The sequence below is a fragment of the Tyto alba genome, unplaced genomic scaffold (genome assembly GCF_018691265.1).
Source record: "Tyto alba isolate M040663 unplaced genomic scaffold, T.alba_DEE_v4.0 Super-Scaffold_33, whole genome shotgun sequence".
NCBI lineage: Eukaryota > Metazoa > Chordata > Aves > Strigiformes > Tytonidae > Tyto > Tyto alba.
In genome coordinates, this window is record NW_024881308.1 from 17,515,079 (window position 1) to 17,535,468 (window position 20,390).

A 20,390-nucleotide genomic window follows, 5' to 3' on the forward strand; every position below is an offset into this window, starting at 1 on the left:
CCCGGGGCTCCTGCCCAAACCTGGCCCGGGTCCCTGCCTGCCGTTGGGGGCTGCGCCTCTTGCCAGGGAGGCACAAGTGAACCGCTGCCACGGGAGACCTGTGCCACCGCCCCGCAGCTCGCTGTCAGCCCCCAGGAGAAGCCCCCACCCCCCATTGCCGTCCCTCACCGGCTGGGCACGGCCTGCGGGCCTCATACAGGGATTTATCTGCACGCGCTCTGCACTGCGCGAATTGCTCACCTCTGGGAAGCAGAGGTAGCCCAGCCTTGCTGGATTCACCTCCACTGAGACAAAGCAAGCTTAGAAGAAAAGCCGATAACCTTTCTTCTAGTGGGTTTTTGTTTGTTTGGTTTTTTTTTTTTTTAAATAAAGTTGTACCCATTTCTGAAAGGAAATGCATAAACCCAAATGGCACCTGCAGCATCTGCCACAGCGGAACACCCCCCCCGTGCCGTGCCATCCCAGCACCAGCCCCGTACAGCCCGTGCACAGGCAGCAGCTGCCGGGACGAGCCCCGTGGTCGGGGGTCTCAGGGCACCCCACCCGAGCCCAGACCAGCCGCCTCCTCCCCTCCCACGGCCACGCGAGGCGGGCGGCCGCTCTCCCTGAGCGGGACAGGGCAGAGAGGAGCGGAATTAGAGCGAGTTCTCGTAATTACCACCTTCCCCACGCAGTGGGGCCGGTGGGAGGGGAGCAACTGGAATCGGCTGCATCCGTCGGGGAGGGGCCCTTGGGCTGCTGCGCCAGCGTGGGCTTCCTGGTGACCCCACAACGCAGCCGTCCAGTCTGGGGGCTGATGAGCCCTCGCAGGAAGCCGGGCTCCCGCAGAGATGCTGATGGGGCTCGGGGGCTGCCGCCACGCGTCCCCCTGGGGCTGACGGGGCACCGGCTGCCGGTCACTGCCCCGGCGCAGCGGGGACCGGGGCGCTCAGGCCCTTGGGACAGCGAGGGCACGGTGCTGCTGGCCCCAGGGGGACAGGGCAGGACCCTCCTGTGACGCCCCTTCCCAGCACAGGGACGCTGTGTCCACGCAGCCCCTTCTCCCACTGGGCGTTACTGAGGCGGGCAGAGCGCTGCGGACTGGGGGGGGGGTCTGACCCCTGCTCCCCCAGAGCACCCTCCCCCTCGCCCAGCGAGCAGGCTGCCGCGTTGGGCACTGCACCAGCCCATGTCCCAGTGCCTCCAGCACAACCGACTGCGCCGAGGCGGCACAGAGCCCCAGTGCCCGTGTCTCCAGGGGCTCCACAGCTCTCCTGGAGATTTTCCCCCCCAGCCACAGGCCCCAGCCAGCCGTTTGGTGTGGGTGGCGGGGAGAGGCTGGCCTGTCTCAGTCACACAGCCGCCTGTCACGGCTCTTCTCAGCTTCGTTATCACCCCTGCTTTATTACAGGCAGAGTAAATTGCTTTTGTCTGAAGCAGGATAATGGCCAGAAGAGTGACTGCGTGGAAATGGCATTTTCATGAGGCTGGTTCCTCCCCAGCAGTGACTTGCATATTAAGCTCAGCCCGTTTGCAAGCCAGCCCAGGGGCTTCTCCGCTGCCCTGCACACACCCTCCTCCCGGGTGGGTGCCTGAGCAGCCCCCCCAACCTGCTGGGGTCTGGGGCCAAGCTGGGGACAGCACCCAGAGCTACAGGAGGGGTGCGCAGCTCCAGCCCCCTGAGCACCCCCACCACCCTGGAGGAGACCCGGCCCCAGGGGAGGCAGAGCCAGGGGGGCCGGGTGGGGGGCACGACCCTTCCCAGGCGCAGCGAGGGGGGCTGCCAGCCGGCTCACCCCGCTCCAGCCACCCACCCCGGGGTTGGGGAGCAGAGAAACCCGTGTCCAGGCGGCTCCTCCACGCACAGACCCAGCCAGGAACTGGGTGAGAGCCTCCACCCAGGGGTGGGGGCACAGCCCCACGTACAGCCCCCCGGGGTCGGGTGCTGCCCCAGGGTTGGGGTGCTCCTGCACCCTGATGTGGCAGGGTCCTCTCTGACTCCCGCTCCCAGGATTTCATATAAACTCAGCAAAATTAATCTCTTCTAATAAAACCTGTTATTTTTAAAGCTCGCCTCTAGGTTTTGCAAATTACTACACCACACAGCAATTTGTTTACTCTCCATTTGAGGTGATTTGCAGCCTTTTACCCTCCCCTAGAGCTCTGGCTCTTCTTTTTTCTCCTCCATAGGCTGTTTTTCACAGCGCTGGTGGCCGATGCCTCCTGCTCCCTCTCCTCCCGCAGCGACACGGTTTCCTGACAAGGAGCACCCGAGTGCAGCACAACCCCCCCAGCTCTGCCAAGAGCTACGGCGCCGCAGCTCTTACTGCTTGTGGCAAAGCAGAATTTCCAACAACAGCCCCCTTGCCCTGCAGCTGCTTAATATTTTTCTCCTGACAACGTACCCTGTGTGTTCACAGCCTCCTGGGCCGTTTGCTCCCCCGAGCCCGTGGCTCTGCGGGTGACAGCCACAGCAGGTGGCAAAGGAGAGCCTGGCTCTCCCCGCATCCCGCAGTCACCAGCCGCACCGTGCCCTTCCTCTGCCGCGGGCGCTGGCTGACACCGGGCCAGCGGCTTTTGCTTTTGTTACTCTAATACATGACAAATCGTTTCATATCAGCAAAGCGAGAGGTGAGCGCTACAGAGCCCCGGGGATTAATAAACTGCAAAGCAGCCAGGGGACTCCTGGCAGCTGGGGCCAAGCTGGCCACAGCCAATGCTGGGAGCACCTCTCCCACTGGTGGGGCAGGGCCTGGCCCTGGGGGGCAGCCAGCACCCCCACTTTGGGGACCCTGACCCCCTGCCCGGCTGGAGACAAGGCCTTTGCTCCACGCACACAGGCAGGGGTCGAGGGTGGCACCCGGCAGCACAGAGAGGGGCCAGACCTCAGCAGCCCACCCAGCCTCCCCCCACGGCTCCCAGCACCCCGGGGGCATGGTGCAGAGCAGCCCCTGCTCACCTGGACCTGGCCGCATCCTGCACTCACGGGGACAGCATCACCCTGCCCCCAGGCAGGGCCCGTAGCTCCCCAGCTGCAGCTTTTAAATGCTCTGGGCCTCCAGCTGCAGGTGGTGATGCCCGGCCCTGGCCCTGGCCCCAGCCCCAGCCCCAGCCCCGCCATTCCCGGGGCAGCCCCACTGTGCCCCCTTTCAGCCAAGACAATGTCAAAGCCACGTCCCCTCGGCGTGCCAGGGACAGAGACCGCACACCCGCAGAGGCTTCGTTTAAAGAGCTTTATTAGCTGCAGCAGGTCTGGTGGTGGCAGGGTGAGTGGCGTGGGTGAGCCATGGCAGGGGAGCAGCGCCCGGCACCCGGATGGGCAGACTGGGGACCCCCTCCTCTCCCTCCCCGCGGCCCCGTCCCCAGCAGCGGTGTTCACCCGCGGGGGCAGCGGGGACGGGCTCTGCCGTTTGCACGGTGAGCCGGACACCGCCCGGGATGGCGCGGTGCCGCGGTGCCGGACGGGGGGCTTGGCCGGGAGCGAGGGGCTGGGAGCCACGCCAGCACGGGCAGCGGGGACGGAGCGAGGGCAGGCGGGGCTGACGGCCGAGCCCCCCCGCTTCCTCCATGAAATGCAAAGGGCCGGGAGGAGCAGCGGGTGACGGCGGGGCAGCTCTGACGGCGCGGTTCCCCGGGCACACGCGGGCCGCGGGCAACAGCCTGGCTGGGCGATGCCGCGGCACAGCCCGCAGCACCATGGCTGTGCTGGGCAGCGTGCCGGGAGCGTGCCGGGAGCGTGCCGTGCCGTCCTCCCGCCGCTGAACTCGGGCCTTGACGGGCTGGGGCGGCTTTGGGGCAGGCAGGGGCAGGGCGCGGCGATACACACGGTCTGTGAGGTGGATGCTGGAACTTAGATACGCACTGCGGGGCTGGAACAGAGCAACTAAACTGGGCCTCCTACGGGAACGGACGGTCGGTTCTGCAAAGCACGGGGGAGTGCGAGGGGGGTCCCGTGGGCGGGGGGGTCCTCCCCAGCGGGCACACCGAGCTGGGGCGCGACACGGCCCGGGGCACCGCGGGTGGCAGCAAGCAGCGGGGTCCCCGCCTGCACGGGGCCGCTGGGGACAGGGACCATCATGTGCGGGCGTTCGCCCCGGCCCCCGGCACGGTCCCGGCGATGCCCCCCCGGCACGGACACGGCCCTGCTCCCACACCGAGCCCTGGCACCGCTGCGCCGCGTGGCCGGGGAAGAAACCGAGGCGGCGGCGGCCGGCGGGAGGAGGAGGTGGTGGGGGGTGGCGGGCAAGACGGGGGCGGTGGGGCCAGTCTCTGGCAGGGGGTGCGGGACCCTCGACGGCTCCGCTGAGTCCGGGGCGGCGGGGGGCTCCGGCGTCCCCCCCCGGCACCGCCCGCTTACAGCACGCAGGAGGCGTCTGCCGAGCGCTTCTTCAGCTCCTTCCCGGCTTTGTGGTGGTGGTGGTGGTGGTGCGCGTGGGCCGAGCCCGGCGCGGCGGGGTCCGGCAGCGGGGCGCCCCGCAGCTGGGTGTCCTGGGGGTGCCCCGCGCCCCCCGCCGCCTCCACCCGCAGGTACGCCTTCACCTTGTGGTGCCGTGCCTTGCCGTCGCTGGAGTCGATCACCCGGCACTCGTACGTCCCCTCGTCCTCCGGCTTCACCCGCGACAGCCGCAGCTTGTGGGAGATGTTGCTGCCGACCACCTTCACCACCTGCGGCAGGGCAGACGGGGGGGTCAGGCAGCCCCCGGGACCCCCGCGGCCCCCAGACTGACTCCCGGGTCGGTGCCACCCCCGTTTGTGTGCTGCCACGCCGCACCCCGGCCACGTGCCGGGGGGGGACACGGCGACGGTGGGCGAAGCCGGGCAGTCGGCGCAGGGGGACCCCGGCCCACGGGATGACGGAGGCCCTGGCGCATGCCCGGCTGCGCGGGGCTCGGAGATCGATGCGGAACCACGCCGGCTAATTAGCTTTTCTACCAAATTGATTCGCTCTCAGTATTTATCACCCAATGAAATTTAAGACTTACTCACTAGCCAGAGCCACGGCTGCTGTTGGGCTGGGTCAATAAATCAGATTTATAACCCACCCCGAGGCCCCTGGCTCTGTTCCCTATAATCACACTGGATGGCAAAGGCCATTTTTCTACTTGCTGCTGCATTTGTTAGCTGAAGATTTTATGGTGTTTAGAAATGGGGCTGGGAGCCGCAACCAAAGAGACGCAAACTCCCAGCCCAAAAGGCAAAGGCGGCAGCGCGGGAACGCGGGCGGCAGCGCGGGGCTCGGGACCCCTCACCGTCCCCTCCGGCGGCTGAGCCAGCGCCCGCGCCCGCGTGCAAACACACACACATGCATATGCACATGCATGCACACGCCAGCACATGCAAGCACACGTGAGCGGCTGTGTCCGGCTGCCCTGCGCCCCGTGGGCCCGGAGAGGCGGCCGGTGCCGCACGCCGGGGCCGGGGCCACCCCCAAGGGCGGCTCTGGGGCCGCTCGGAGCCCACGGGCAGCCGGAGCACCGATCCTGCGGGGCCGGCGATGGGGCCCGTGGGGCTGGTGCTGTGGCAGGGTCATTCCCCCGAGGCAGGCTCCGAGCAGCCCCCGAGCCGGGGCGGGGAGGCAGGAGGCAGGCGGCCCCAGCACGAGCGCGCTGAGGCCATCACGGGAAAGGTGCTTCCGAAAAAGTCCTTTGTGTCAGAAGGGCAAACAGTCACTTACCAAAATTAATGGCTGGGAAATTCAGAACTAATAAAAGAAAACCCCAATTTGCTGGTGCTGCCAGTGGCTGTGGAGCCGCTGCCCAGCAGGTCACGGAGCCTCAGCCCGCGGCTCGGTCAGGAGCAGAGAGGATTTTATGACCGGCCGTAATGCTCATGGCCTGCGCTGCCCCGCGGGAACGGGGGGAGAGACCCCCGGGCCAGGCCAGGCAGACGGCCGCGGCGGTGCCCGGCCCCAGCTCAGCCCCGCAGCATGCCGCTGCTCGGCAACAAAACGGCGGGTTTAAAGAATTCAAGGAGGAAAAAATAAATCCAGACCCATCGTGTTTGCTACCGCACGCGGCGGTTTCCCTCCCGGCGTCCCCACAAAGCCCGGCGGCTCCAGGCAGCGCCGGTGCCAGCACCTCCAGCTCCACGACTGTTTTGGTGGATAAAAAATGGCCACGGGGGTGCCTGCTGCCGTGGTTTCTGCATATGATTTACATCGCCTTGCATTGTTTGACGCCGCCGTTTGTTCTCAGTCAATTGCCTCCGTGGCTGTAACGTACATTTTATCAGAACCGCTCGCGGTGGTGTCTCACCCGTGTTCATTTATCTCCTCCATTCTGTAAACACTTAGTAATCAAGGACATTTAAAATAACAACAAAAAAAAGGTTTAAAACTCAAGCCTCTCCCTGCTGGCTTGATCTGGAGGAGACAGCAGAAGCGTCACACCCCGAGCGCTTCAACATAAATCCTGGTTACACATGCACACGCATCGATTACATTCCAGCGTGCAATTAACTGCCTAATTATGCTGAAAAATGCAACGGCCGAGCGGAGCGGGAGCGCTGGCCCCGGGACGGCTCGGCTGCCCCCGCACCCGCCGCGGCCCCTCCTGCCACCCCGGCGGGTCCTGCCGGCCCTTGGCTCTAGCACAGCACCAGCTCCCAGCCGCGCGGCCCTGCCCGGCACAGGATTTGGCCCCCAGCCCCCAGCCAGCCTGGGGCACTGGGACCCCGAAATCCTCAGCGGTGGGAGCAAAGCGCTGCGCCCTGGGAGCGGGGCTGCGGTGGGACGGGGGGCGGCCGCCCTCCCCAGCCGTGCAGGCAGACCCTCGTGTGTGTGTGTGTCCCAGTGGGGGGGGGGGTTGGGTGGGCATCACGGTGCCCATCATGGGACTGGTGCCAAACGGGGCTGAGACCTCGGGCAGCCGCCCTGAGGCTGTGGTCCTGTGGGGGATTCATTACCGGCAAGAATCTACACGCGCCGATGCCCACGGGCGGGAGATGAGAGGCGACGCTCTCCATCGTGAAGGTGTTCGGCATTTTACCCCTCGTAAACGGCTCCGTCGCTTCCCGGGGATGAGAGTTGGGCAGAGGGACTGATCCTGGGCACGGGGCACCCGGCCCCAAGGAGCCGTGGGCGCATGGCGAGCCCCGTCCCCCCTTGCTGGCTCAGCGAGGGAAAAATGGGAGAACCAGAGGAGGCTGCCAGGGCCAGCGCCTGCTGATATCGCTCTGTTTCTGTGGCACCCCCAAATGTGGAGCCCCCCGAGGTGGGGAAGGCCGGGGGGTGGGGGGGGCACACACCTGACAGCAGGAGCCTGAAAGCATTTACTTTATTTAACTGATTAATGTCTCCTCATTCTGTTCAGGTGGGCCTAAATGGCTTTGGGATGCTAATCTGGGGAGTAAATTAGGTTATTTTCTCTTTAGCATAAACGTGTCCCTCAGATGCTGACAGGAGCCGGGGGGAGGCTCGGGGTCCAGGCTGTGACCCCCAGCGCTGGCGGGGGAGAGTCGCCCCTCACCCTGGCTGCTCCCAGGGCCGAGTTGGGGCACATCCAGCCCCCTCCCCAGTACTGGCAGCTCCAGTGGGACCAGACACCCCCCCCCCATCCCCTGGGATGCCTCATCCAGGGGCACCCGGCCTTGCACAGAGACACCGACCCCAGGAGCCCCCCCCCCAGCTCTGTGCAACGCTGAGCACCGGCGTCGCGGGGAAACGCACCAGCCGAGCCCCCGGCCGCAGCCCCCGCAGGAGCCACTCCAGCCAAACTCACGCTTATTTTCGTTGCGTCCTTCCCGGGCTCCTCCTGCGGTGACACTTTCAGCTGTTGGGAAGAGGATGGGGAGGGAGACCAGAGAGGGAAGAGAGATTGTCAGCTCGGCTGGGCGGAGGCAGGAGCCCACCGGCCCCCTGCCCGCCCCCAGGCTGGCTGCCCCGGGTGAGGAGGAGAGGGGAGAAGGGGGCTGCTCAGCCCCAGTGAACCCAGGCATCTGGGAAGGGAAGGGACTGGCAGCACCAGAGCACCACGGCAGCTGGGGGGGACAGGGTGCCCACCCGAGGGTCCCCGCTGACCCTCAGCTCTGTCAGCGGGTGCTCCCCATCGCCCGGGGCTGGGGACAGAGCCCCGCTCGCCGTGGTGCCCCCCTGCAGCAGTGACCCTGTCCCCAGCGACCCCGGCCCCCCCTCAGCCAGCGCTGCCCCAATTACCATTAAATATTCCCAAATCAGCCGGCAAGGCGGGCCGCAGCCCACGTCCCCTTCGGCAGCTCCCCACGGCACCACGCCGGGCTGCCCCCCACCACCCCTCACCCCCGTGGCCCCCCAGCAGTGCTCCCGAGCGGCAGCACTTCCCCGAAGCTTCTCTCAATTTATGGTAATACCAGTAGCAGCTCTGCCAAAGACACAATAATAAAGGCTCATTAAAATACCTAAAGCTGCCTTCCCATTATTTGGCCCTTATCTCTGTGTGAACAGAAAGAGAAATAAAGAGCCAGCTGTTTGCCGAGACCGATACACACGGAAATGGGGAAACCAAGGGAGGGCTGGGGGGGCGGCTGCAAGGGGACGGGTTGGTGCTGCGATGGGGGAAGGCACAAGCACAGAGACAAAGGCTCTGCCTGGGATCAGTCCCGGGGGATGTTCCCCGCAGCCCCTCGGCTAATTGGGAAGGGTGGACAGGACAGCCCAGCCTCGCCGGCCCTGCGCCCCGGAGCACCCTGAGCGCGGAGCAGAGCGGGGCCAAAGGGGGGGCCGAGCCCCCGCCGCTGCCGGCGGGTCTGGTCAGCGCTGGGGATGCTGCTGTGGGACGGGGACCCCCGAGCCCCAACCGCTGCTGCGAGTGAAGCCCCCGGCGAGCGCAGGGAAGGGCTCTGCCTCTCGGTGCTGCTGCCGGAGCCGGAGGACGAGGGGCACTACCTGGTTGGAAGCCCACGTCTGTTTGTCCGTCCAGTCCTTGTGGTTGCGGACGTACCACCACTGTATCTCGAGGGAGTAGGAGGGGGAGCCGCTGCCTCGGAAGGAGCACGCCATCTCCACGTCCTCGCCCGCCTGGGCCGTCATGTCATGGGGGGTCTCGGTGAAGAGCGCTGCGGGAGACAGAGTGAGGGCTGCGGGGACGCGCCACCGCCCCGGCGAGGGACGGTGCCCCCGGCCACGCGAGCGGGGTCACCGGGAGTGCCCGACCCTGCCCCGGCCAGACAGACCCGGCACCCTCGGCGGAGGGGACAGGTCCCTGCCGCGCAGGGGGATGCCCTCCCTGTCCCCAGCTTCCCCTCGCCCACCCCAGGGCCCCCTCCCCAACAGAGCCACCCACCTCCCCAACCCCCGGCACTTTGCAAAGAGCAGTGGGAGGGAAGCGGGGAGCAGGAGCCTCGGGGACCCCCCGCTCCCACGCCACCCCCCCAGGACCTCTACCCAAAGTAAGCATGGGACCCTGTGCACCTCCGAGGTGTAATAAATAAATAAAGCATGATTGCATCTCTGCTTAGATCAGAACATAAATGAAAAACAAATCCTTGTTTAATGCGGCCCCCAAACAGTCTCCCACATGCCATATGGTTTGCTTTCCTCGCTCAAAACAAATATTGTTCGGAGATGTAATTAGAATTCTTTTCATCTCCTCTGGAGAGATTATTGTTCCTCTGTAAAGACGGTCCCGGAGTGCAGGTCACCAGCAAATGTTATTGTCACAATCTGTGGCGGCTTCTCCCCGGAACAGGGATGGGGGCTGAGCCCTCAACATCAGCACGGCCGGGCCTGGGGCTGCCAGCCTCCCCCCACCCCCTGGCCGCTGCTTCGGCCACCAAGGCGGGCAGGGGCAGGGGCAGGGGCTGTGGGGTGCGGGGACCACCTGCCCTGTCCCCACCACCCACCACTGCGGGGCCAGCGGCAGCACTGGGATGAACCTGGTGCAGCTGAAATCTGCTCCAGCGTGGGGTCAGCCGTCCTTGCCCGTCCCTGCCCCTCCACGAGCCGTGGCACGCTGTGCCCAGCCCACGAGGGTCACAGAGCCCGGGTCAGGGTCCCGCTGGGTCTGTGCCGGGTGCCCTGTGCCCTCCCACCTCGTGCCGCCGGCGCTGCCGGCTCACAGCCACCGCCCAGGTCCCTCGGGTTCCGCCGGAGCGCCCCAGGACGCTCACCCCATTGGAAACACCTCCCTGGGGCTTCTCACCAAGCCCTGATCCCTCTGAAAACGAATTATTATCAGCCCAGACGGAATAGCTAATACCTTTAATATCTCCCCGTCCCTCTGGACGCATGGAAATCCCATATAGTTATCACTTTCCTTTAATCCATCTTAGCGGGGGAACGGAGGGAAATATGCAGCATAAGGGTTTAACAAGTCTGGGTCTCCCGGCGCGGTTCCCAGCACGGCTCCTGCGCCCCCAGTCGCCCGGGACCCCGGTGCCGGCTGCCGCCGGGCTCTGTGCCGGAATCCCGGGCCAGGGACCAGCACCGGCCCTCGAGGGCTGCGGGAAGAGCCGGAGGGTCCGGTGGTGCTGGGCCGTTATGTCCAGCCATAAACCAACACTCACCCACCCGCTCCCGGCCGTGGGCTCCGCAGGATTCGTGCCAGTGGGACCGAGGGCCAGAGCCCCAGCGTCCCGGCAGAGCCTGCACCGACCCCCTGGCCCCCACGGCCCTGGGGGGCACGCAGGGCAGAGGGGGGTGATGGCCCGAGGGCTCCAGCCATGACCAAATTACTCTGAACACAATTGAAATCCACTCCCACAGACGGGAATTTGGCAGATGAGCGGAGAAAAGGCTTGATTGAATCAAGCGCCTCCTTTCTTTCAGATTTAATTGGGAAGCGTATGTACTAATTAACCCCAGGGCTCGGCCGCCTTAGAGTGTGTCCAAAGGAGCGCAGGTCCTGCTGATGGCCCAGCCAGCCCTGCCGCAGCCCCCACCCCAGGAGCCCCCTCCCACAGCACCCCTGGGGACCACAGCCCCCACCGCTGCCCCCAGGGCCCCGACCCCCCCCCCCCTTCCCCAGCGCAGCGGCTCTGAGTGACAAGCTCCTAACAGACAGCCCATAAACCATCCTGGGAAAGAGGGATGGACAGACGGACAACCAAGTCTGACAGCAGGAGGGAAGGTTAGGCCAGTCCCTCCCTCCCAGCACACCCCGGCCCTTCGTCCCCCTCTTCTGCCTCGCTGCGCCGCCTTCGCACGGGACGGGGCGGGTGGTGGGAACCGGCTGGGCGGTGGGCGCAGCCCCGCTGCGGGAATCGGGAGCGGAGGTGTTTGCAGAGCTGCTGAGCTCCAGCACCAGCATTGAACTGTGCTTTCGGGGGGGGGGGGGATGTGCTGGAAACCCCCCCTTGCGCTGGGCTGACACACAGCTCCACGGCTGGCTCAGCCCCAGCTCAGCTCCGCGCAGGCTGCGGCCCGATCCCGGGCACAGCCACCACTGACGGGCACCCTCCCTCCCGCACACCAGTCTGTGACCAACCCCCCTGACCCTGAGCCTAACCCTGAGCCTGACCCTGAGCCTGACCCTGAGCCTGACCCTGAGCCTGCCCAGCGCCAGAGCAAAGGGCAGGAGCACCAGACCTGCACCACTGGCAAAGGGAATGTGAAGAATTGCGCTAACCAGGGCTGTGCCCCTGGAAGTGACGGGCAGCTTGGGGACTGTCGGAAGGGGCTGTGGCAGCGGTGGTGGGGCAGAAGGGCAGCGTGTGCCCACAGACCCCCCAGCCCGCTGCCTCCGTGGGGACACTGGGAAGGGACCTTTGGGGAGGGACAGAGGGGCCGGTCCCCATCCCTCCGGCAGCACCATGATGGACCCTGGCCAGCTGGACAGAGGTGACGCGGCGGGGACAGACCTCGCTGCACCCCCCGCCCCAGCCCTGCCCCTCCGCAGGGACCCGGGCGCAGGAGATTCGGCCCCCCCGGGCAGCCCCCAGCCGTGAGCAGCCCCACGGCCGGGCACGGACCCTGCGCCGGGGTGGCTGAGCTGCCCGGCCCCCCACTGCCACCGACAGTGCCCGAGGGACAGGGCAGAGCCGAGCTGCCAGAGCCGCCCCGCGCCGCGGCCCCGCCGCCGCCCAGCACCATCCTTCTCCCCGCCGCTGACATTGGTGCCGTGTCCTCACAGCGGAAGGGAGGGGGCCGGCAACGGGCTGGCTGCTCCGCGTGCTTTATGGCCTGCTACCTGTCATAAACTGAGAAAATCAGGATCAATAAATCTTCCAGGAAACAAAAATCAGGGGAAATAAAATGAACTCAATGGGGAAACACAGATAAACGGAATTGAAAACGCCTGCTGGGACAGCTTGGTGCTCTCATAAACCAGAGATATACAAGCTGCTGTGCTCCCTCCCCACGGCGGGCAGGATTCATCTCCGCGGCCCCTGGTCAGCACCGGCAGGAGAGCTGTGGGCAGCGAGGAGGGGGTGCTCCCCCCCAATGCCAGGGGCAAGGCCAGGTCATGCATCACCCTGGGGAACCTGAAAATGCCCCATCAGACCCCTGCCCCGACCCCCTGCCCTGTGGAGCACATGAGGCCACAAGCCCCCTGCCCGCTGCCCCCAGTTTTGGTGGAGCCCTGCATGGAATCGTGCCGGCTTCCCCGGCCCCCCGCCACAGCCCACAGCACCCACGGGCTGCTGGGACGGCTGCGGCTTACACAGCCATGCGAGCATGCCCTCAGGCTAACATCTGTGTAAACGTGTATCGGAGGGCGATTAAATGCGTATTGGACATTTGCAAATGCGTATTAATCACCTAGCCGGCGCTGGCGCTGGCTCCGCGGGTTATTTACCCCGCTGAACCACCACAGCACTGGTCAGCCAGACGCTCTTTTCTCTGCCAAACCGAGCGGGAGCCCCTTGCCAGAGCCGCCGCCGGGGCCGAGCGGTGGCACGTGCCGGGCGGGCAGTGGTGGCCAGGGCTGGCTCCATCCTGCGCCGGGCTGGGCCAGGGGCTGGGGGAGGCTGGAAGCCCCCGGCCCCCAGGCAGGACCGTGCTGCCGGCGCAGCCTCTGCCGCCCCTCGTCCCTCCCTCCGGCTGCTGCTCTCATGCTGGGGGCTGCAATCAAGTGTGGCTTATTCCCTTCACAAAGCTCCCAGTCATAATTCATGGTTTGTTATGGTTCGGTGAGTCAAGACACTCAGAGGACTAATTGCCGGCTCAGCCTCGCGCTCCCGTCCTCCGCTCCTTCGGCGGCCCCCTCCCCGCGCCCCGGCAGCACGAGTGTGCCATGAGACGCAGCAGGAAGGGAACCGGCTCTGGACGTGGCCACTGGTGGCCCCGGGTCCACGCTGGGGCGAGGGGCACCCCAACCCCGGCCGAAGGCGTGTCCCCAGCAGCTCCGATGGCGCCTGGCCCCAAGTGGCGTCAGCAGCCGCATCCCACCAACCGCTCGGCCCCCCGGGCCGCATCCAGGCGAGCTGGTCCCCAGCAGCACCCGGACCTGCCAAGGGCACCTGCAGCTGGTGCTGCCATCACCACCCACCTGCGCTGGGGGCTGCGCCGCTCTCACACCAGCAGCTCCCAGCACCGCTGTGGCCAGACCCCCCCACCACCACCACCACGGGGCAAGGTGAGAGGCAGGAGAAAGTGGCCAGGAGAGCCAAGCTGCTCCCTCCCTGCCGGCTGCGGAGCGTGAGCTTGGAGATCCCCCCGAGAGGACCCTGCAGAGCTGCTGAGACAGCCGTCCCCACCGTCCCCCCTGTCCCCACTGCCCCCCCTGCTCTCCAGCTCGGTGCCGGGGCTGTTGGCAGCACTCAGCCCTCCCCGGGGACGGCTGCCAAGGGCCCACTCCTCCTCCTGCTCCTGCCCACTGGCAACTCGGCACAAGCCCTGCCCACATCCCCGGCACGGTGCTGGCTCCCGACCCGCTGGGTTCGTGCCGCCCCACGCGCCTGCACCGCTGCAGGGAAAGCAAACGTGTCTGACAGCAACCGCAGCCGGCGGCGCCTCCCCCGCCCCGGGTACCCGCGTCCCCCCCGGCCGATGGGGAGGGACAGTCGGAGGCGCATCCCAGCACGTGCACCCAGGGACGGACGCACAGACCCTCCTCGGTGCATTGGGACCCCTCCACCCCTGGGCGCGGGCTGCCCGTGCAGGAGTCACCCCGGGAGGTCAGAAGGCACAGGCAGCCCCCCCCGGCCGGACCCGGGAGCAGAAGCTCCGGTACGGCTCCAGCGCGGTGGCTGCACCGGGCCCACACTCTCCCCGCAGCGGGGACACGAGGGTGGCGGGTGTCTGCTACGCAGGTTGGGCTACAGCCTCCCTCCTCTTCCCATCTGCACGCTAACATCTGTGAATGAATCTCCTCCTGACAAGCCTGCGAGCAGGGATGCTGACCCCGGGTCACCGCAAACGCATCGCGGCCACAAACCAGCGCACAAACACAGCGGCACGACGGCCGGCGGCGCCGGCGAGAGCAGGGCACGCAGCTCCGGCTCCGGCGGCTGTGCCGGGGCAAAGGGCTTTGGCAGCAAGTGGCGAGGATCGGGGACGAGGATCGGGGACGAGGATCGGGGACGAGGATCGGGGACGAGGGCTGGATCCAGGCACAGACCCGCCCCGGCAGCTCCCGGCTGTGCTGGCCAGCGCCGGCCCGGGGAGCCTCTGGCCAGCACCGAGCCGCTCGCAGCCTGGCCCCGGCGCGCTGGGAAGGGGAGCGCCATTTCTCTGCCCCTATTTACTGTCATATTAGCAGCAGAATTAGCTCAGATTTGCAGCATAAATTAAAAAAAAAAAAAAAAAAAAGAAAAATATCCAGCTAATTTGGTGACTGTGATCAGGCCAGGGTTCACCTTACCAGGGAACTGGAATTAACCTTGAAACCTGTGAGCATTTCGAACCCTGAACCATTACGGGCTCTGGCCCGCCCACAGCCTCCCCACTGCACAGGCTTTGCCACCACGGCAGAAGAGACGCCAGCGGTGAGAATCCTCCCCCGGCCCAGCCCCAGCTACAAGGAGCTTTCTCCAGGCCAGGGGACTCACTGCCTTGCTGGCTCCCGGGGAGCCGTGCTTCTCAGACAACTCCCTCCCGAGGGGAATGAGGAAGAGCAGTTATCTGATAGTATAAGTAGCAAAAACCTAAAATGGCCCGTTAGAACAGCTCCCGGTGGGACCCCCGCAGCGCTGTGCAGCCGTCCGTCAGCCACCACTCGCTTCGGTGCTGGTCTCTGCCAGGGGCTGGTTCCCAGCAGGCGGGAACTGGGATGGGGCAGACAGGAGCTCCACTCCACTGGAGATCAGCCCCCTAGGTCTCACGCCCAGCACCCAAATCACGAGCCATTGGCACTGGCAGCCGTGGCAGCGAGCCGCCCACGCCGCGCAGGGTGCCGGTACCTGTCCCACAGCGCCGGCAGCACCCTCCGGCCCGGCTCTGCCCACCCCACGGCCAGTGGACTCATCCCAGTCCAACTCCACATGGAGCACACGGCACAAGGCATCAACGCATCCGGCACAGCCCAGCACAGGCGATGGTGCTGGTGCCCAGCCCCGCACCCAGCACAGCCGGAGCCGCAGGGAGGGGGCGGCCAGGCAGGAGACGAACCCGCAGCCGGGGAAAAGGGCCCCGCACAGAGCCCGCGCCGTGGGCGGACAGGGCCGGGAAGGGCTGCCTGTCCTGCGGCGCACGAGTCGTCCTTGCACCCTGAACCAACCTCCCCGAGGAGCTGCAAAGGGGAGGGCACCCACCCGGGTCCTGCCTGGGCGCCCACCCGGCCCTGGCCCCCGGAGCAGCACGCGCCGAAGCGGGGAGCGAAGCGGAGCCTCCAGCCCCCTCGGGGTCCCGCTCCCCCCATGGCCCCACCACGCTGCCCACGGCTCCCGGACCGCGCGCGGCCGCTCTGCCTGTTTGTTTGATTTGCTGCCTCGCTCACAGGGAACGTTATGATTAAAATTAGCTGTCACTGTCCTAACGTAATAATTCCCAGTGTCTGGCCCATCATCTGTCAGCTTCTTCAAGGGAAAAGAAAGCACAGACATTTGATGAGGAGAGGTGTCAGAAGTAATTGCGTTGAATGACTGCACGAACAGCAGCAGGAAAAACACATCGGGCGGAGAATTCCCATCAGGAAGAGTGAAAAAAATCCAGCAGAACGCAAAGTGTTTATGAAAGTAATTGATAGAATAATCATCGGGGTGTGCGAGAAAGGAGAAGGGCAGCACCCCGGGGAGCCGGGGCACGGCTCCCTCCAGCCTTCGGCCCTTCAACAGCAGCTTTATTGACGGTGAGACACCGGCGCTGGCGAGCGATGCGGGGGGAAGGAGCCAGGCTTCTCCTCCTCGGGAACGCGAGCTGCTCGCCGAGCGGCTCGCCCTGCCCGGCGCCGGGAGCGCGGCTGGAGCTTCCCAGCTAGCGCCGGTTTGAAAGCCGATGGCACCAGCCCAGCGTGCACAGGCTGTCTGCAATGGGGGGCATGAATAATTGAAGGCACCAGCCTGAGGAGAGGAGAGAGGAGGTGAGAGGCAGTGCCGTGGGTAGGGGAGGGATGGCGGGGAGGGATCCTGCAGCTCGGGCGCTCTCCTGGGGCAGCGGGGCAGATGGAGCCGCTCCTCGCTCCTTCCTCGCTCGAGGCAAAGCCTTTGCTGTGGGGGCAGGGAAAGGACTTTCTTTGACGGAGAGTTTTTCCCTCCCCGAGCAGCCCTGGCTGCCATGTGAGCGGAGGCGCATTGCTCACGCCTGCAGGGCAGTGGGGTGGGGGGGCCGCCTGCACCCCGAGAGGGGGGTCACGGCCACCACCCACCCCCCCCCCCCGACGCCTGCGGAGCGCACGCCGCCCCCGTTCCGTTCCATCACCGCACCCACTGTGGACAAGTTACAGATAACAGCGCCGGTGCTGCCGGGCTGTGCCAGAGCCTCGCGGTGCAGCGGAGGCTCCTCCAGGCCGCCCGCACCCGGGCGAGATGGCGGCCAAACCCACCCCGGCAGCCCCCGACCCGCCGGGCTCTCGCGGTGCGGAGGGAAAACTGTACCAGCGAGTACCGAAACGATCAATCTCCAATCTGCTAAACAGTAATTTATACAGGTTTTCAGCACACACAGTTTTTATCAAATTGGTATTCACCTACTGAACACAAATGGCTTATTATACATGACCCACTTATTCACTGCTTTTCAGTATCGTTAATAAAGGTTTCTGTTGTGATTAAGTGAGTTGCTGCAGAACTGCTCCTAGTAGCAAGCTGTAATGTGGCTCCAAAGTGCACTCGCCCTCCCAGAATATTTCTTCTCCTCGCTCCCTGCTCCCTCACAGCGACCATTTCACTATTTATTTGCCGATTGCTGAATTTCTGAGGGGAGCAGCGGCGGCTTAATGGAGGCTTTTCGCCCACACCTCCTTCTGGCACGCCAGGCTGGCGGGTCCAGAGCCCCCCTGCCCTTACCCCCCAGCGCAGCGGCGGATCGGTCCCCACGCCGCAGGACCCCGCACAGCCCCCCGCCCCGAGCCCCCCCCGTGCCTGGAGGCTCCTCGGGGCAGAGAGCGGCTCCGCTCCGCAGGCCGGGAGCCGGGGGCCGAGCGAGGGGGACGGCTGCCCCCCCGGGCACCCAGCGCACAGCCCGCCGTCGCTCCTCGGGTTCAGATTTAAACCCACCCGTGTCACCCCACAGACAGCAAGGAGGGTCTCGGCACTCTCCCCTGGCCGCGGGGGGGTCTGTCTCCCGCCAGCGGCTCGGCACCCCGTGGGCAAGAGCTGCCCCCCGCGCTAGGCCGGACCGGACTCTGTCAGAGGGGGGTGCAGGGAGAGGGTCACCTTTCCCACCCCCCCGCCGGAGCCCCGCTGCACCCGCGGGGCCGGTCGCTCCCGCTGCCCGCGCACAGCGAGGCGCGGCGGCGTGCGCGGGGCTGCGCGTGTGCGCGGGGCTGTGCACGGGGGTGCACGTTTGCACGGGGACGCACCGTGCCAAGCTCACCACCCCCCCTACCCCCACCCCCCCCCCCGCCACGGGCTCGGTAGCCCGGCGGCGGAGACAGCGGCCGCCCCCCGGGCCCCAGGGACGGGAGCGGCGGAGCCCACCCCGGCTCGGCCGGGCCGCCCCCCCGGAGCCACGGACCGTGTCGCGGCGCTGCCCGCAGCGGCGGAGCCCAGCCCCCCACCCCACCCCTCCCGCTGCCCCCCCCACCCCCCCGCGGCCGAGACCGCCGTGGACCGGCACCCGCGGGGGACCGAGCGCAGCCGGCCCGCGCGTCCGTCCCCCCCCCGCCCCGCGCTCACCGCTGCCCGCCGCCGGGGCGTCCCACGGGGGGTGCCGGGAGGCGGCGCCGAGCTGCAGGTAGAGCCCCAGGTAGTGGAAAATCCCCAGGGCCAGGGCCAGGGCGCCCATCTTGCCGCGGGCGCGCCCGTCCCGGGGGCCGAGCCCTGTCCCCGGGGCTGCGCCGCGGTCCCGGCGCCGCCGCGCTGCGGAGCTCTTCCCTCGCGCGGAGGGCGCCGCGCGCCGAGGCGGTGCCGCGGCTCGCCCGGAGCCTCCCCCCGCCCGGCGGAGGGATCCCGGCCCCGCGCACACCCCCAAAGTTTTTTCCCACGGTTCATTCTTAAACTGCGCGGGGCGGGGCCGCGCCCGCCGCGCCCACGCGAGGCCCCGCGACACGCCACGCCCCCCGCCGGGACCCCCCACCCCCCCCCCCCGGCACCGCCGCGCCCAGCGGGCCCACGCGGGTTCGGGCGGCCCCGCCCCGGCCCCGCCCGCCCCGGGACCCGCCGCCCGCGGGCGGCACCGGCGGGGGCGACTTCAGCACCCGGGACAGCGCCCGCCGCCGCGGACCGGTACGGGCCGGCCCGGCTCGGTGCGGACCGGTACGGGCCGGCCCGGCTCGGTGCGGACCGGTACGGGCCGGCACGGCTCGGTGCGGACCGGTACGGGCCGGCACGGCTGGGTGCGGACCGGTACGGGCCGGCACGGCTGGGTGCGGACCGGCCCGGCTCGGTGCGGACCGGTACGGCCCGGCCCGGCTCGGTGCGGACCGGTACGGACCGGCCCGGCTCGGTGCGGACCGGTACGGACTGGCACGGCTCGGTGCGGACCGGTACGGGCCAGCCCGGCTCGGTGCGGAGCGGTACGGACCGGCCCGGCTCGGTGCGGACCGGTACGGACCGGCCCGGCTCGGCCCCTGGGGGGTCAGGGATTGTGACCCAGACTGCGTAAGATTCACCTCAAAATGCAAGGCCTGGAGCCGGGGTAGGCGCAGGCTGAAACGCGGCCTCGGGGCCCGGCCAGAGCGGGGCTGCAGCCCCCCGAGCCCCCAGCCCCCCCAGGGGAGGGGGCTGCTCCCCACACCCCGAGCGAAGGGGTGACATCCCGAGCGCCCGCCAGCCATACGGAGCTGGAGGCCAAACCCACCGGCAGCGCTGGCGTTTCCCCAAAACCAGTGCCTCGCAGCAGGCCAGAACCACGGCACCACGACCTGCGTGATTGATACACCTGCTTTGAAAAGTCTAAAAATGTAAAAAGGAGCCCAAAGGCAGCGTATCGCCACCCTAAACACCAAGCTTCATCGCTGGAGGGAAGGCACAGATGCAGGCTTCACTCACACGATATTATCTGTGTGCTACATAACAATCTGAAGGATATTTGCTCTCTAGATAAACAGTAAAAATCAGATTATTTCAGGTGTTTTCTGCCATAAGATGACAGATGGCTGCTACAAAGAGATTCTTTAAATTGGACTTGAAAATACAAACTGCATTTCTTTGCCCTTCCCTCAGCAGGGTTCCACCAGCAGAAAGAGCAGGAGTAATTTTTCCATTACCTCCCCGCGAGGCGAGTTCCCTGGACTCGGCCGGGAAGAGCCCCACACATGACTGCAGGACCTGGGCTGCTTCCGACCTGCCTTACAAATCAATAGTTTTAAAAAAAACTTCTACCTGCTGCAGCGTTTTCCGCATGTCAGAATAAAGCCCAGAGCAGAGCAGAGAGCACTGGTGTCTGCCCAGGTTCATTACTCCCTCTAGAGTTAAAAGCCGGGGGAAGGAGGGAGCAGCGGTAACGGGCGGGCCGGGCTGGCTGGGTTCAGGGGGTCCCACCCTGGGGCAGCGGGACCAGCAGCAGCGAAGGGCTCCGGGCTTCCCGAGGGAAAACTCCTGGGAGCCGGCGGCAGCAGGAGGAAGATGCTGGAGGAGGCACCAGCCCCCACACCCAACCGTCACGGCGGGGTCCCGGGGACGGGCTCTGTGCTCGGAGCAGGGGCCCCATTCCCCTGGGCCAGCACCGGGCTCCAGCCACCCCCCCCGGCCGGGAGCTGGCGAGCAAATCCGGCCGCCAATGGGGAGCAGCTCCGGGCTGTGTCCTGAGCAAAGCGAAAGCATCAGGTCACCCGGAATCACAAGTGGAGGAAAAACACCCACGCACAGAAACACGGGGTTCACGCAGAGGGTCGAGCGCCTCAGGAAAAAGCAGCGACGGCCAAGCAGGCGCGAGCCCCGCGGTGCGGGCTGTCCGGCCCCGGGGCCGCTGCCGTCCCCGCGGTCCCTCCTCTGCCACCGGCCAGCGAGGGGACCTG

General features: G+C 66.7%; 1 protein-coding gene across 1 annotated transcript; it reads right to left on the reverse strand.

The window, feature by feature from the left end:
• Positions 1-3,198: 3,198 nt before the first annotated feature.
• Positions 3,199-18,400, reverse strand: VSTM2L (V-set and transmembrane domain containing 2 like). Its single transcript, XM_042801232.1, has 4 exons — positions 18,109-18,400; positions 8,840-9,009; positions 7,698-7,748; positions 3,199-4,644 (listed from the first exon to the last, which is right to left on the reverse strand). Exons 1-4 carry the CDS (start codon positions 18,215-18,217, stop codon positions 4,333-4,335), a joined length of 642 nt encoding a protein of 213 aa, XP_042657166.1. The 5' UTR covers positions 18,218-18,400; the 3' UTR covers positions 3,199-4,332.
• Between the last annotated feature and the right edge of the window lie 1,990 nt (positions 18,401-20,390).

Coding starts and splice junctions, on each gene's coding strand:
- VSTM2L (XM_042801232.1), bottom strand. CDS start 18,217: ATGGGCGCCCTGGCCCTGGCCCTGGGGATTTTCCACTACCTGGGGCTC. Junction 9,010..18,108: donor CGCCCCGGCGGCGGGCAGCG/GTGAGCGCGGGG, acceptor TGTCTCCCGCAG/CGCTCTTCACCGAGACCCCC. Junction 4,645..7,697: donor AGGACGCAACGAAAATAAGC/GTGAGTTTGGCT, acceptor GCCCTGCCGCAG/GTGGTGAAGGTGGTCGGCAG.